This window comes from Protobothrops mucrosquamatus, unplaced genomic scaffold, assembly GCF_001527695.2.
Source record: "Protobothrops mucrosquamatus isolate PMUCROS unplaced genomic scaffold, P.Mucros_1.0 scaffold_11, whole genome shotgun sequence".
Classification (NCBI taxonomy): Eukaryota; Metazoa; Chordata; class Lepidosauria; order Squamata; family Viperidae; genus Protobothrops; species Protobothrops mucrosquamatus.
In genome coordinates, this window is record NW_015386087.1 from 124718 (window position 1) to 141156 (window position 16439).

Consider the following 16439-nt stretch of genomic DNA (forward strand, 5'->3'; position numbering starts at 1 on the left):
GTATTCCATTGTTCTTCAAGAGCAGGAAGAAGGAAGAGGCAAAATATTATCTTTCTATTTGCAATGACCATTTTTGTGTACCAGAAATAAACTCTATCAAACATATAAAGTGAAAATTACTAGCACAATACACTACTGCTATCTTCTCTCCCTGTAAGGAGCACAACACAGTGCATAAACTCCTAATTTTGTTTCATGAATCTATATTTGTTTTATAACTAATTCATCTAGTTTTCTTTGCCCATGATAAACTAATGAACCAGGTGGCTGTTTTGTGAAAAGGGAAGGGGTTAGAAATATGGAGCCTGGAGTGACCAGTGTACTTGGAAGTTGTTCTAAAACGCTGTTTCATGATGTATCATTTCTTTTCAGGTTTTTGTCAAGCTGGCAAAGATTTGCGATTAGTATCGCTGCGTATGGAACAGATTGATATCCCACCAGGCTTCTTGTTGGTTGGAGCCAAGTCTCCAAATCTTCCTGAGCATATTCTAGTCTGTGCTGTTGATAAAAGATTTCTGCCGGATGACCATGGAAAAAATGCACTTTTAGGTAAATGAGAATTCATTCCTTATTCCTCATAATATGACAGATGTATAGTGGAGTGAATTTATGTTATAGTGCAGGGGTGTCAAACTGCCGGCCCGCAGGTTGGACGCGTCACCAGGAAACCGCGCCCACCCCATTGCCAGCAATGGGAAAAAAGCTCTGATATGACATGTCTGTTATAGTGGATTGATTCACTTCAAAGCTATCTCCCTGTACTATTGTGAGATATATATTTGTCAGTATTAGCAAACCTATTAAGAGCATAATTAAAGAGATAGGCTTGAGATCCAAGGGAATTTCTTTCCTTCAAAGGGAAAGTTTATTAAGGAAATTACAGGCTTTACTAGAATCCTTGAGCTTTCTTTTTCTTCATATGTAGTTTCATAATTTACAACCATTCATTTAGTGACAATTTGAAGTTACAGTGACACTATAAGTGACCTATAACTGCTTTTCACACTGAGTGGATCCAATCTGGGTTGGTCACCCGGACCAGAGGTTTAGTCCTCTGAATTTTCGGACTTGTCAGCATTCCATGCAGGGGATCCAATAAATTACATTAGAAGTATCTTCCACTTCCATTTATGAGTATTGCAGCATCCCTATGATCGATCATCTGATCAAAATTTGGACGCTTGACAACTGGCATGTATTTATGACAGTTGCAGTGTCCCGGGGTTCATGTGATGACCTTTTGTGAACTTCTGTCAAGCAATGTCAATGAAGCCAGCTTCATTGCATGCAGGGTTTTGTTTTTTTTTAGCCAGAGAGAGCAAATACACAATAAATATTATTGTGCAACTGCAGTGATTAACTTAACAATTATGGCAAAGAAGGTCGTAAAATGGGATAAACTCAATATCTTGCTTAGCAATGGAAATGTTGGGCTCAATAGTGATTGTAAGTCGAGGACTACCTGTATACCGTTGTAGCATACATAATAGCTTCTTTTCATTTTTAAGGTGGGAGATGCTGTTTTAATCCATGCAATGAACTGGATCATAGTTTAGTGCAGACATGTCAAACTCGTGACGTCACATGACGTCGCGCAACGTATCAGGCTGGTTTTGCCATTGCCGGCAATGGGGTGGGCGCGGCTTCCAGATGACACGTACGGCCCACAGGCCGGCAGTTTGACACCCCTGGTTTAGTGTGATCAGCTTAGATGGCCTGGTTGAGCATTGTCTGACCGGGCTTGGTTGTAATTATTTTCTCCCTGTTTGGAATATAAATAAAGTGATGTTATGGCTTTTTTCTGTTAAACCACATAAGAGTGTCGTAATATGAGATGTATATTAGCTTGTACAAATTTTGTATAGCTTGGATAATTTTTTAAAGCCTCCAGATGTATTAGATTCTGTAATTTAGAGTTTATGGGAGATGGAACTCCAATAAAAAATGCAAAATATTTGGTTTTGGAAACCTTTAGGAATTAGGAGGTATAGCTGTAACTTTTTTCATCACATTCTTTTTCAGTATCCTGGAAATGATGGTATTTCTACAGGATCAGATCAGAATTATAGCAGTAGCTTAAATATTACTTTGTAAAAGCCTATTTGTGGCAGGAATGCAAGTATATAGGTTAGTCCAAGATCAAAGACAGATAACAGAACAAAGCAAGGACTTTGGAGATTGGCATAAACAATTCAACTGAGACAAGGCCCAACTGGATTATAGTGTTCAAGTTTGCTCACGTTCACATGGAAATTAATGATTCAGGGAAGAGTGAATTCCTCTCATTTGTAACAATCAGTTTCTAATCCTCTAAATCAGTCCTCTGTTCTAAATAAATGCTATTTTAATTCCCAGTTCAGCCATGAATAAGCAGACAATCTGAGGACCTGTAAAAAACATAGGTTTTACAAATACTTTCTTGGAATATCTGAATCTCTATACTGTGTGGGACTTCAACTTTTGAGAAATATTCTGTTCAACTGTCATTTAATTGCTTTGTAATCCAGTGTTCCAGTCTCTTTGTTCCTAGTATTAATGTAAAAATGATGACTTTTTAAAACCCTTTTTAATTTGTACAGTGGAATAAATTTTCAAAGATGTGTAAAGGAAGGAGTCTTCCAAGCATGGGAATGTTCTTTCCTATTTAGAATAACTTAAGATTTTAAAGTTTAAATGGAACCATTGATGATGGCCTTGGAAAGGTTTGAGGCCTAACGTTTAGACATCTAACAATTGGAATATAATCCACAAATTCAAGCAAGGACATCCACATGGGGAGAGTGATGTGTGACAAAACACTACAAACTAAATTCTGCCATTAATATTATGCAAGGTTGTAACAAGTACAAAAGAGTGGGTCTTCTGTCATGATTGCATGTTATACATTTTGCAGAACAGATGCATATGGCTACAAACCAGGGAAGTTTGATGATACTTGGAAAATGTTGATTTCATTATTCTTCTTTGTTCTTTAAACTATCAGTGTACCAGGGGAAATACATTAATAAGCCAAGTAGATTCCAAGAAGAGAACTTGAATAGAAACAAAATTATCAAATATCCAAGAAAAACTGTAAAACTAGCATGCTTTTCTCCAACCCTACAGGTTTTTCTGGAAATTGCATAGGCTGCGGAGAAAGAGGATTTCGATATTTCACTGAATTTTCAAACCACATAAATTTGAAACTCACCACTCAGCCAAAGAAGCAGAAGCACTTAAAGTACTACCTAATAAGAAATGCTCAAGGTGTGCTTTCAAAGGGACCTCTTATATGTTGGAAAGGTAAAAAATATCTTCTTTGATGTACTTGAGTGTTTGTGGGGAATAGTAAGAGAATTGAATTCTAGCATGGCTAAATAGTACATTGTTTTGGTATGCTTTTTCTTAAAAGAGGGAATTTCAGATGATATGATATAGTAAACCTAGCTTTTTAGTTTGTAAGACATTATATATAGTTTTAAGTGTTTCTTAACAGCCACGGAAGGACCTTTTTCCACATAAAATGACAGCCTTCTTCAATCCAAGGTTATCCAACTATCTTTAAAGGACATAGAATTCATCTTTAAAGTACGTTAATTTTTTCTTACAGAGTAGTTTACTTCATTTCTTCTTAATCTTACCCTTCTAATAAGGAACACAGAACAATTTTTGCCTCAAAGCAGTCCATAAAGTAATGAGGTTGAAAGGTAAAAGTTATGCTTATATTAGTGAAAAGACAAAATATATTTGAATGCTTCTGGAGTGCTAAGCCTAAGAAAATCATGTATACTAGTGTGTGATTTTTTTTTATAATTAGTATAAGATTGCATAATTGTTCCCCCCCGTTTCCCCCCAAAATTCAGCTATTTTTTTGTGTAGAGGCTAACTCCCAAAATATAGCTGCATTTTGGAGGTTAGCTTCTACACAATAAAAAATGTTGTAGAACAGGTTGCCTACCTCTGGTCTAGTGCAGTCTATAGCAGATCAGGTCATGGTAAATCAACACTAATATAACACCTATATGCATATTTACTTGGAAATAAATTGCCTTGGTGAAATTTCCTCCTAAATAGGTGACTATAAAAATACAGCATAAGAGATGTGTGAAGGTAGTAGAGATAATGAAGTTAGCCTAAGCTAATTAAAATATCAAGTTCATCAGAGACAGCATAGGGTAAAACATGGAATTCCAAGAATTCCATGTAGCAATTGACGACAATCATAGGTGGATATTTATTCCAGAAGTTGCCAAGAAATTGTGTTTAACATGATAGTCTTGTCACACATTTTTCCTCAAGAAAGGACATCTTCCTGAAAATAACCCTATAATCCAATCCTATGGCTGTTTAGACTATGTTTTCTATTCCAGCAGCTGCTCATTGTCATGGCCTAATTAATACAATATTCCTGTAGGTGTGGTTGTGTTTGGTGTACCCCCCTCCCCCATGTCTTGTGCAAGGCCTTATATATTGGAGCGATATCAATGGGCTTCTCTAGTGCTATGTCCTAGAAGTGTTTCTGTAGACAGTATGAGGAATATACTGATATTGCAGTTCTACAAGAGCCCTTTGTTCTGATGTTATCTTTTCTCCCATGCACAAGAAACAAGGAAAATAGTAGTATCAGACATATTTGATTTTAAGATCTCTCGTATGAAGGTATGCTTTCTTTGAAATTATTCTTGTATTCCCCATAACAAAGTTAGGGTCAAAACTGCTGCATGAATTTCCTAAATGTTTCTAAACTGAAAATAATTTTTAACAAATTCCAACAAATTTGCTTTTTAATTAACACTTTTGATTGCACAATAACTATATTTTGTTTTGTTTTTGCATACAATATCTGTCATGCTGCATTGTCTCACTGTCAACCTGGCTGCTTAAATATGTACTACTGTATAGCTGCTTTACTTACAGAATGTAGAAGCAGGCACTCTTCTGTTGCTAGCCATTCTGCTAAACCTAGTTCTTCAGCATCTCCATCTGTGACCCCTGAGAGTGGAACAGCCAATGGATACAAGCCAGGGTTCACCCAGACAGGTAGGAGCTGAGAATCCATTGCATCCTAGAATTGACATTTGTGAAGTAGTGATTATGATGCCATTACAGTTCCTTTGTAGCTGTAAAGCTCCAAATCATAAAATTTCAGGTTGCAATCAGTTAGGTAAGAGTGCTTTGTCTGAAATTATTATATAACAAAAAAAATTAAGTTATAACTTATTCTGGAGTCTGTGTCGAGAAAGAACTTAGTAGTTGCCAACCATCAAAGGGTACACTATGTATGGTGAAGCTTCACTCTATATATTAGGTTTAGTAAGGCTTACAAAGAGTTCCTACTGAAATACAGTAAAAACTCTTCGAGTACTTTCTTCCCTCAGGATTTTATGGCAGGTTATCTCTTCCTATTGTTTATAGATTAATGGGAGTTCTGAGTGGAGGTTCATGATTCATTAATACAGGCTCCTTGCATATTTTGGAGTCCTATGTGGAGATTTTAAATATATAGAGCAGATGTCTCACTTTGGGCCTTTGTCCTACAGTTGGATGGTAGGACTGAAGTAAAATTTTGCAAGGGTAGAATTCCTCAAAAGTACTAAAGCTGCAGAACAGCAACTTTAGATGGAGGATTAATTTGTATTTAGTGTGATTTGTCCCCAGACCATTGGGAAAATTCTTCTTTTTTGTTTTCTGCTGTTTAAGTGCTCCACTATTTTCATAAAATCAAGAATAGAATCTGAATACACAAATCTGTGATTTGTTGTTGCTTGATGAATGTATATGTTAATTTGAGTTGGAATTAAAATTTAAAGGAATGTTATAGCCAATTAAATTAATCTTTAACTGTGATTTAGAGAATGAAAATATTTCCAGGGAAGGTTTTAAAGTATTGTCTTCCAGCCTTATTCACAGAATTTTCAGTGGTTCTTTTAAATCTCTGGTGTATTTCCTCAATTTTTTTCATCATTTTCTTATCACAGAGAGGAAAACAACTACACAATTTGTTTTCATTGGTGGACTGATGAGTTATCCATCTCAAAATACCTGATGACTATGCTATTATATATGCAATATATACTATTTCTCTCTGTCTTCTCCATTTCTCCAGGGAGAAATAATTTATACCCATCTTAATGATGGTTAAGTGTTTAGTTGGTATTATTGTTAATAAGGATTAAAAATAGATTTCTCTGGATTACAATTATAAATTTAATAAAATAATTATATTTAAACACAACATGTATGAGTGAATAGATGTTTCCAATTCTGAGTAGTTATCATTTTAACACTGCTATGCTTGTCTACCAATATAAAGTGGCCAGATAGAATATTTAGTTTTTGTTCATTAAGACCACTGTGGCAATATCCGTACCTATTGACAGATTTTTGCAGTAAAAATATATCTTCATTATTAAACTAAATTAATATTAATTACCAATACTTTATCCATTGTTTAGTAATGTTAAGAAATAGAAAATACCATATCACAAGTGCTTAGCACTGCCTACTATGTTATCTGATGTTAATTGTGTTTTGAAAGTATAGAAATATATATACTGAACCTTTTTAACCAGCTTTAGAATTTTTCAGCACAAATAGAGAATGTTTAGAATGCTATTTTGTGAAAACTTTGACTTTCAGATAATGGGAATGAATAATGTGTAATAATATGTAAACTAAGTAGTTTGCTTATTTCTGCCAAGTTGGTAAGTCTATCCTCCATACTTTCCTTTTCCTTATCAGCTGATCATGGTTTTATTTACCTGGTACCTTCTATATTTCTGTTTATTGGTCAGGGCAGAGTTGCTAAATCCTTTTTACCTCCTGCTAGGAGTGTAATCTTTCACTAAAAAATTATCTATGTCAATCCATTTTCCCCAGCAAGTTGTGTGGGTGAAAAGAGGAGCTTTTTGTTTCAAAAAGTGCTGTGGGAGTGACTTGGCAGAGATTTTTTTAAATATGTCAAGGATTATTGATCCACATACTCACAGACACAAATCGGTGAGGAAGCTACAAGTAAGTAAATAGCACTGAAGGTTCTGAATAGCATTATAAGAACCATAAATAAATAATAGAGCAGTGTTTGGAATAGCCTTCCTCAGTTTGGTGCTCAAAAGTATGTTAGTCTATAACCCATATTTTCCCAAGGTGATGATGGGATATATCATCCAAATATATCAGAAAATCAACAAGTTAAAGAAGGTTAGCTGACAAAGAGAGTGCCTGGTAATGCAGTCTCCTTCTCAAACTCTGGTTGCTCAAATTCACTGAACATCACAACTATATTTTTAAATGAATTGGTTTATTATGGCATAATCTTCCAGGGATTAGAGCAGTGCAAAATATTTTGGATTTTATTTACCAGAGCAGTGAGATTCACCAACTAGAACTTGGCATAAATAACATGGCATTTAGATTTAAGGAATTTATTTTGGATACCAGTACCAAATATAAGCTGCTGTCTTTCCATACACAAAATCCATTCCCAGCCATCTACTCCCACACAAGCTTTTCTATTTCACAAATATAATTTTGAGTAGGTGGTGGGGAGGAGTCCTTTTATTATATAATTGTAGAAAAATGGAGAGATAAACAGAATTGGCCATTTCTGCTAATTGCTTTCAGATTTAATAATAATAATGCAGTCTGCCTTTGCATTTTTCTGGATTTGTGTCTATAAAACTCATAAAGCTCCTACATCAATAATAATTCCTCTAAGAGAACCACATAGTTTACCTCAGATGTGCCTAATTTTATCTGTGCAGTATGTAAAGTGAGTTGAGCTGAGAAAAAGTGACTAGTTCAAAGTCATAATAAGCAACATGGATGAGCAGAGATAATTTCCCTTTTAGAAGTAGACTTATATTGTATTATCACTACAGAGTAATAATGCACTTAATCTTCTGAATGATGTTGTAGTAGCAGTAATGAAGATGGTGATAAAATAATAATAATGTATTTATCCTGAGTGGAAGGACAGGAAGATATGCCACTCCTTCCTAGTGGTATGGTTAGGGGTATGGTTGGGGTTGAAACTGGAAAGGTTTGTTTAGCATGGCAATGCTGTTTCTGCTGAAAAGTTCTGCAGCACAAAACCCATCCAGGAATTGATTTAATCTATTAGAAAAGGTCAGTAGTGTGTCAGAACTGGAAAATCCATAGTGTGTCCTTCTTTAATGAGATCCTGCTAGCTGTTGTTCTTCTTGATTTTCTCTCAAGGGTAAGACACCCCCCCCCCCCCATGATTGCCTTTTAGGTGGACATGCAGATGAAATTAATCATATTGCACCTGACCCCTTTGTCAAGGTTTTCCTGCACTGACAAGTGAATCATTTCACTATTGATTGATTTGATTACATGCATTAAATTAATGTGTCCACGTAGACAGACCTTCCCAAGATGATTTGTTCCCAACCTCGCCCTTTAGGACTCAACAGTGCACCCATCATCACTGCAATCATATCTTCCACCTTGCTGCTGATTTTTCCTGTTTACTCTTTCTTTCCACCTTTTCTAGCATTATGGACTTTTTACGGGAGCTAAGTCTTTGCATAATGTATCCGAAGTATGATAATTTGAGCTTGGTTATTTGTACCTCAAGTGAGTGCTTCGGATTGATTTGTTATATGATACACGTATTTGTTTCTTGGCTGTCCGTGATATTTACAGGAGTCTTCAACACTGAAATTCAAAAGCTGTTTCTATTTTGCATCTTCAGAGTCCAACTTTTGTTTCCATGGATTTTACAGAAAAAAACATTCTGATCTTTGTAGGTATAGACGTGTCACAATATCTGAATATTTTTTCCAAGGTTTTCTTTGGTACCCTGCCAAGTGTGGTGTATTTCTTGACTGCTGATTAATTGTCAATTGTAAAAAGAAACTATTCATCAATCTTCATTGTCAGTTCTAAGAATGGTTTTGTCATCTGCTTGTCTTTTTATATGTAACTGTAATCTCATTTCTTGACTATGACTTTCTGTTCTGTGTATATGTTTGCATGAGGTGTAGAGAGCTATAGAGGTGACTTTGAAGCAATGTTGCAGAAAGAAAACATAGGATGGCTTTCAAGATTCTTTTACTATAGCCTATATCAATAAAGCATAATTCCAGTCAAACTTGTGAAATCTATTTCCTAACCTGGCCTGCTTTGAAGAGATAACATGAGAACAATGAGGTGTTCTGGGATTCCCATTTTCCTTAGGACATTCCACAACATGACAAGGTTGATACAGTTTAAAGACCTTTCTATCAAGAAAGCATATACTGACCTTGGTATTGTTTGACATTCTCAATTGCCCATTGTGCATAAGTAATAATGTATCTTGTTTTAAAGCCACTTTGAACATCTGGTATATCCCATTTCAGGTTGGGCTCTGATTTGCACTGGATGATTCTAATATTATATTCCTAGTGTGTGGAATTAATATATTATGTGGTAATTTGCATGGTCTGTTAAGCTTCTTTTCTTTGGTATTGATATGTAGACTCACCTCTTCTAATTTTTTGGCCACTGGGTCATATTCCAATTTGCTGGCGTAGTTTGGTTAGAACTCTCTAACCCTGTAGAGATTCCATCAGTGTAGCTGTTTGACTCGACAATGACTAGAGTACTGATCTAACTCTTCGCTATCTTAGATAACTTCGTTCAATATAGTAGGGATGTCAAACTCGATTTCATTGAGGGCCATATCAGCATTGCGGTTACCCTTGGGGGCGTGGGGCGTGGCTGGGTGGGCACAGCCGATTGGGTGGCATGGCCAGGTGGGCAGGCCAGCTCAACATCGCTCAGATCGGGGGGAGCACCTGTGGGAAGGAACAGGTGGGGTTGTGGGAGGGATCTGGGGGTCTCTGGAAAAGGGGGGTGAGACCAGATAGCCGCCACAAAGTTGTAGATCAGTGCCTGGCCTGGGCCAAGGCAGTGAGGGCCAGTTCCTCACTGTCTCCAGAGTGGCACCACAGGGCACATCTAACCTCATCATGGGTCGATGTGGCCTGCACACCTTGTGTTTGACATGTCTGAAATGCAGCATTCTAATGAACTTTTCCATTTTTCTTTGACTCAGTTATTATTTGTCCATTGACTTCCTTTAGGACAGGGATCCCCAACCCCCAGTCTGTGGACCAGTGCGGGGCAGCAGCATGCCACAACCAGCCCGCACAAACAAGCAAAGCCCCATCCGTGGGATGCAGGCAGCACACAAAACCACACACTCTCCGGTCTGTGGAAAAATCTTTTTCCACAGAACCGGTCCCTGGTGCCCAAAAGGTTGGGGACCTCTGCTTTAAGATACCAATTTGAGACTGGAAACTTTTGAGTTTAAAGATCATTTGAAAAGCTGTCCTTGTTTTTCCATGTCTCTATAGATAACCTACTTACAAATTAAAATACAGATATTTTAATATCTCTTCTAACAGCTTTTTGAAATTCTTAAGTTTCTCCTTGGGACCTTTCTCCTTGTTGGCTTTGGACTCTCTTTTCCTCTTAGTAACTTCCACATACTCTAATGAATCCAGTCTGCTTTCTTTTGTTTCTTAGTTTTTCTCAGTATTCACATTCTTCTTAAAATCTATTTAATTTCATTCCATAATTACAGAGATTCCCTCTCAGTAAGCTCAGGACTTCCAAAAGATTTCTGCCTGAATATGGTGGGTATATGTTTGAGATCATATAGAAACTGGTAGGTTTATTCTTCCATTTTAGCTTAACTTGTAATTTGTGCATGTTCCACAGACAGCCCCTGGCAATATCTTTACTTCTATATTTGAGTCTTCCACTTTATTCTATAAATAATACAGTTAATTTGATTCCCATGCATCCCTGTCTAATGATATCCATTTATGTGGACATTATTTTTTAATATAAGCCATTAAATATCTTATTTAGATGCATTAAATTATTTAAATGCAACTTGCTTAATATAATTACGAAGTTCAGAACTGAGTTTGTTGAGAAGAGGAAAGAATTGGAAAAGACTGACTACTGGTAAAATAAAATTTTCTTTGAGTCAAGCTCAATTCCTAGTAAAAATATCCATGCAGTTTTCTTAGCAACAACAAGCTCCTATTGCCTCATTTCAGTATTTTGATTTTTATTTCTCAATCCAGGATTTTTCTAGTAGCTTCCAATTCAATAATTAAAAATTTGTGACTGCTCAAGATTAATTAGATGCTGCTAAAAAGCTGAATGGCAAGCTATTTCAGCAATTTAATTTTAATCATATCCATAGGGAATATAAGGGTGGATGGCAGTATAGATCCTCTCCTTTTCCATTCACATTTGAGGAGAAAAATATGTCAGGCATCCAGGCAAATCATTTTGGAAAATAGTGATGGGAGAAGATTCTTCTCTGGATTCCCTGGTTATATTTCCATGTACTGCTAAAACATAACCATGCTACAGCTGTTGGTCCTTTGACAAGTGAGAGTTTTCATGTCATTCTCTAATTGCCCAGTGTCCCCTTTTCTCCCTTTCTTGGCATGCCCTCATTCCTGAAAGCTGTGTTTTGTTTCCAGGGTCTGTGATCTCGGCAGGACTTTTAGGCAATGTTCCTTCTATCTTCTTTCTGCTTTTTGCCCCTTGACTACTTTTAGTGGGATTGGTATAGTTTCAGACTAGCCTATTTGCTTTTCTCAGATTAGTTTATCTGGTGAAAACCAGTTTACATTGTTTCCAAGGAAGAGTTCACTATAATTTTAGACAAGTTGGGGATATCAATAGCGTTGAGAAGAAGATTGAAACCATGTTAAAATGTAACTTGGGGATAAAAGAAGTCATTTGTATACATTTGTATGAGCAGGAACTACCGTTCAAGTATATTGGAGCAGGAACTACCGTTCAAGTATATTGGAGCTGCTTATTTATAAAGTTGGTTAATCTGTCATAAAAATGCCAAAATTATACATCAAAGTTAGCAATATTCTGTGCCATGTAAAGCTGAATTCTGCAATTTAGAAGAATCTGCACACTTTGCATAATGTATAGATTGAATTATCACATGCAATTGATTCTGCTTTTGTCGGGACTATCTTGTACCATCAAGATATATGGAACTATAGCTTTCATTATCATGAACCAGCAAGGCCATGCTGGCTGGGAATTAAGCATAACGTTTTGTGTTCATCTGATTGGGGAACAGTATATTTTAGTTTAATCATACTTTAAGTAACAGAGAATTCTAGGTTGGAATAATGAGGGGGGAATTTACAGTGCTTTAATTTTAAGAGTTATTCATTAAGCATTATTTGGTAATGCCATCACTTAGAAATGCTTGTTTCAGGAAAGATAGAAGAAAGAGATACTAAAAAGTGGAAAGACCTGGAAGAACAAAGGAGTACCATAAATATAATGGAGCATAAATAAATATAATGGGACAATTCTCAGGCTTTGGGTAGTCTGAAAATATTTTGAGATCCACCCATTTAGTCTTGCCTCAGTAAACAATTAAACTTACCTTTGATTTTTTTTATTGCATGTCTGTTTGAAGTCAGAGACAGTCTCTTGAATGAGGGTGATATTCTGCAGAGAGACATTCAGTATTTCAAAAGTGTTCAAAGTACTAGAATCAAAATAGGAATTTCTCACTCTTCTTTATTATTCAGGGCCAATATTATTATTGTCTAGATATGCATTGTAAGCCGTTCTTGCTGGCTTCCCTGGGAGCAAGTAGGTTAGAAATGTAAGAAAAAAAAATAAGAGAGGCACCACTGAACAGGCCTACAACTGTGCTGTATTTCTAATGTGTCCCAATTGCTTCCAAAGTTCTGTAGAGTTTTAATGATGATTTTCCTACTTCCAGTTTCAACTTTTGGAAGGAAGGGCTAGTTTGCCATATTTTCCATGGGAGGCAGAGCTGTAGAATTCTCCAATTCACAGGTGCAGTTCAGAGATCCCGAGCTTGAGTATTTTAAGATTATCTTATCTTAACTCATTATACATTACAGGCACAGTCATTACTATGGTAGACAGAGATACGGAACATCTTTCTTTCTTGGATTAAGGAACAGGAAGAAATCTGCCCTGTTATTTTAGAGGCATTAGGGACTCAATAGTTTTACTGGTGAAATAAAGGCTTGAGCTAAGCTGCTAGTCCTGGTAAACACCAATTCAGTCTGTGCATTCTCATACAAATTCTCTTTATCTATTATTTTTCTTTCTCACTTGCTAAGATTCACTCTGCTGTACAGTACAGTCAGAGATAGCTCTAATCATTGTATTTGTCCTTCTCTCCTAGTGTTTTGTCTCTAGTTAAGCAGACTTTGGAAATTCTTCATAAACTGAATGGTTCAAAAGAAAAGAGAGTTAAGATAAGTGTATTGTATAACCTTATAGTGTAGTGTGACCATGTTTGGTAGAGTGAAAAAATATTTGACTTCAATATAATACATACTCATATTTGTTTCTGTTAGATGATTGGAATATGCAATAGTGAAGAATAAAAACAAATCCGCATTTTTTGGGAATATCAATTTATTCCTTCTTTATATATGTATTAATAGATATTGCATCTGCTGGTTGGATCTAGCAGTTCAGGTTGCAGTTCTGAATTCAGTTATTGAGTAGTATGTCTCACCGAAAAAAACAGGACTTAATTTTTTTAGTGTACCAATATAGGATTAAGCCATTTATCTCCTAACATGTGGAATTATGTGAAAAAATATGCAGGCATCTCTCGTAAAAATAATGGTAATAGTCACAGGTCAGTTGTTCAAAGATTCACTCTACTCTTTTGATTAATATTAACATAGAACAGAACAGAACAGAACAGAACAGAATAGAATAGAATAGAATAGAATTCTTTATTGGCCAAGTGTGATTGGACACACAATGAATTTGTCTCCGGTGCATAAGCTCTCAGTGTACATACAAACAACAAGGTGACACCCAGAATGGGAGAAGTGCATTATAAATGATAAATATGATGATTTAATAAATGTTCAAAATTCATAATAGTTTTGGAAAAAAAACTCTTGTGATGATACGTATCTTAGACACATTTTCAAAAATTATTGTAGATTTTTTTAAAAAAAAATAGTTACGATTATCTCTTTGACAGAGTCCTCAGTATTCAGTGAAGCACAGTCTTCCTCTGCTGTTAATTTAAGTGGAATTCAAGATTTGACTCGGAATAAGAACATAGTAAGACCACTCGCTTTGCCTGGGCAACTTGTAGGAAACACATTTGCAACAGGTAATATATTTTCACTCTAACTCATTGCAATCTACGACTACTTAGACTCTAGTAAATGTAAAAGTTATATGTAAATTATCACAAAATGTAAATAATTTGCTATAGAATTGTCTTTGTGGAACAAACAGATGATAAATACCTCATACTTCACATGTCCTTCTGTTGGTACCCTTCAAAAATGTTTAACTCTTGCCGTTCACAGCTAGATCAATCAATCAATATAATGGCACAAAGTATATTCAAAAGGCTTCAGATTAGTGAAGACAACTTTAAAAATATGTTGTAGTCAAATCAGGTTTCTGTGATACTTATTACTAACACTAGGATTACCAGATTTAAGTTGCAACCATCTAGTTACCCATTAGATGACAGCAAAGAATTAAAATTTTCTGTATTTCCTTTGCTGCCATCTAGTGATTGCCAGTTTTTTGTAGCTCAAATTTGGTAGCTACAAACAATACACAGTCCTATTGGAATTTTTTTTTTACTAAGTTTATGTACATGAATAATTTGCATTTCACCTAAACAATGTAGCCGATTTAAACAAATTTTTCGCTACCTCTGCTCTTCTTCCTTTTCTTCCCTATTTTATCTTTGCTCTAAAGGTAAGCTGGTAAAGTTAAGAGGTTGTAACTAGTCAAAATGTGACCTTCACTGCAGAACCTGAGTCTTCCCACTTTTAATACTTAATCATTGGCCTCATCATTTTACTTTTATCCTTAACAGATTAATATTTTATACTAATTCACTTATTTATTAAATAATAGACCCACTAAAATAAAAGATTGAAACACTACATCTGTAAAATGCATGGTTTCTATATTTGAAGTCCAATTGGCAGTTAAAGTTGTTGTTGTTAAACCTTTATTGTAGAAAAGTCCAAAAAAGTTGGGTGCCACCATATTGTGGTTTTTTTTACCCACCCTGTTGAATCTCCTTCTTTGTTATATTCTTACAGTGTTCTTCTAGTCCACAGTGCTATTGCTTGTTTTACAATTGTCTAAAGGTATTTGTGGTGTTTTTTGCATTCAGTTCTCCTTTCTCTCCAAGCCACTGATGTTACCAGTGGAAACAACATTGCAGGAAGGACTAATGTCATGAGCTCCACAGTTTCATGATCTGTGTATCACTTAATGTCTCCTGGCCCTAGTGTAGCTGCAGAAAAAAGTAAAAATAACTTCTTGACCTTGTTATTACCTATTTTACTATCATGACTTCAGCAATTATAAAGTTTCTGAAAATCAGAGTTGTCAATAAAAATGCTTTATTACATGGGGTGGACACTAAAGCATATAGAAGGTAAATATTTATCCTTTTTGTTATTTATATTTTCTTTGTGTGTATTAATTCTACTTAGCTACTCTGACAAGTTCTGGCCCACCCAAGAAACGACATCGAGGATGGTCTCCTGGATCCCCAGTCCCTCCTCCTGGTGTAATTGTGCCTGTTCCTGCCATCCGGTCTCTTCCGAGAGCAGGCAAGATTCCAATATATGTGTGTGTTCAGCCAGTGATCTGGTGTGCTTCATTGGTGGTTTATTAATTACTTGTTAAATAATATATTAGAAATACATGTGTATGTATATATATATATATATATATATGTATGTATGCATGTGTGTATATGTATGTGTGTGTGTGTGTGTGTGTGTGTATGTATATACTAGCCTTCCCCACAGCAGCACAGGGTAGAGAGCAAGAACTTCCATCTCCAAATTAGGTTGTACCAGAGTCTTTCATGACCAAATGGTGGATACGAATCTAAGGCTCCCAACTGATGTCTGTACAAGTTGTACTTCATTTTATCTCAGTAGATTATCAATACATGCATATTGAATGAGATAAACTAACTTCATTCCAACATTGATCTGTATATCATGACAGAAACCTTTATTCTTCTGTGTCATAATTTAAACTGATAAAATGCTATTTAATGCTGTCTGTACTATAGGTAGTCACGTGCCTTTTTCACACTGTACAACAACTTTATCCAATCTTGTGCATTCCAAATGGGTTGGATATCATTCTCAGTATAGTGAGTTATAGTCCAGCACAACCAAAGGAGTGATATGTAGAGGTCATAGGAAATGGCCTTGAAGGAAAGAAAGAAGAGCTGCTACCAAGGCAACAATTACAGGGCTGGGTATCATCAGCGTACTGGTGGTATCCCATGCAAAAGGTCAAAATGACATTCTCAAGAGATCTGATGTAGATGTTAAACCAGACAGGGTGGGACAGCATAGATCAGTGACCTAGTTATTAAACAGACTTCC

The 16439-nt window shown here is 35.8% G+C and overlaps 1 protein-coding gene across 1 annotated transcript in view; it reads left to right on the forward strand.

Moving 5' to 3' along the window:
- Positions 1-16439, forward strand: part of GREB1L (GREB1 like retinoic acid receptor coactivator) — a 70502-nt gene that overhangs the window by 12469 nt on the left and 41594 nt on the right. The window contains exons 4-8 of the mRNA XM_015820543.1: positions 373-549; positions 3106-3282; positions 4897-5019; positions 14033-14167; positions 15525-15644. Coding sequence (XP_015676029.1) covers positions 373-549; positions 3106-3282; positions 4897-5019; positions 14033-14167; positions 15525-15644 — 732 coding nt within the window. The remainder of the gene's footprint in view (positions 1-372; positions 550-3105; positions 3283-4896; positions 5020-14032; positions 14168-15524; positions 15645-16439) is intronic.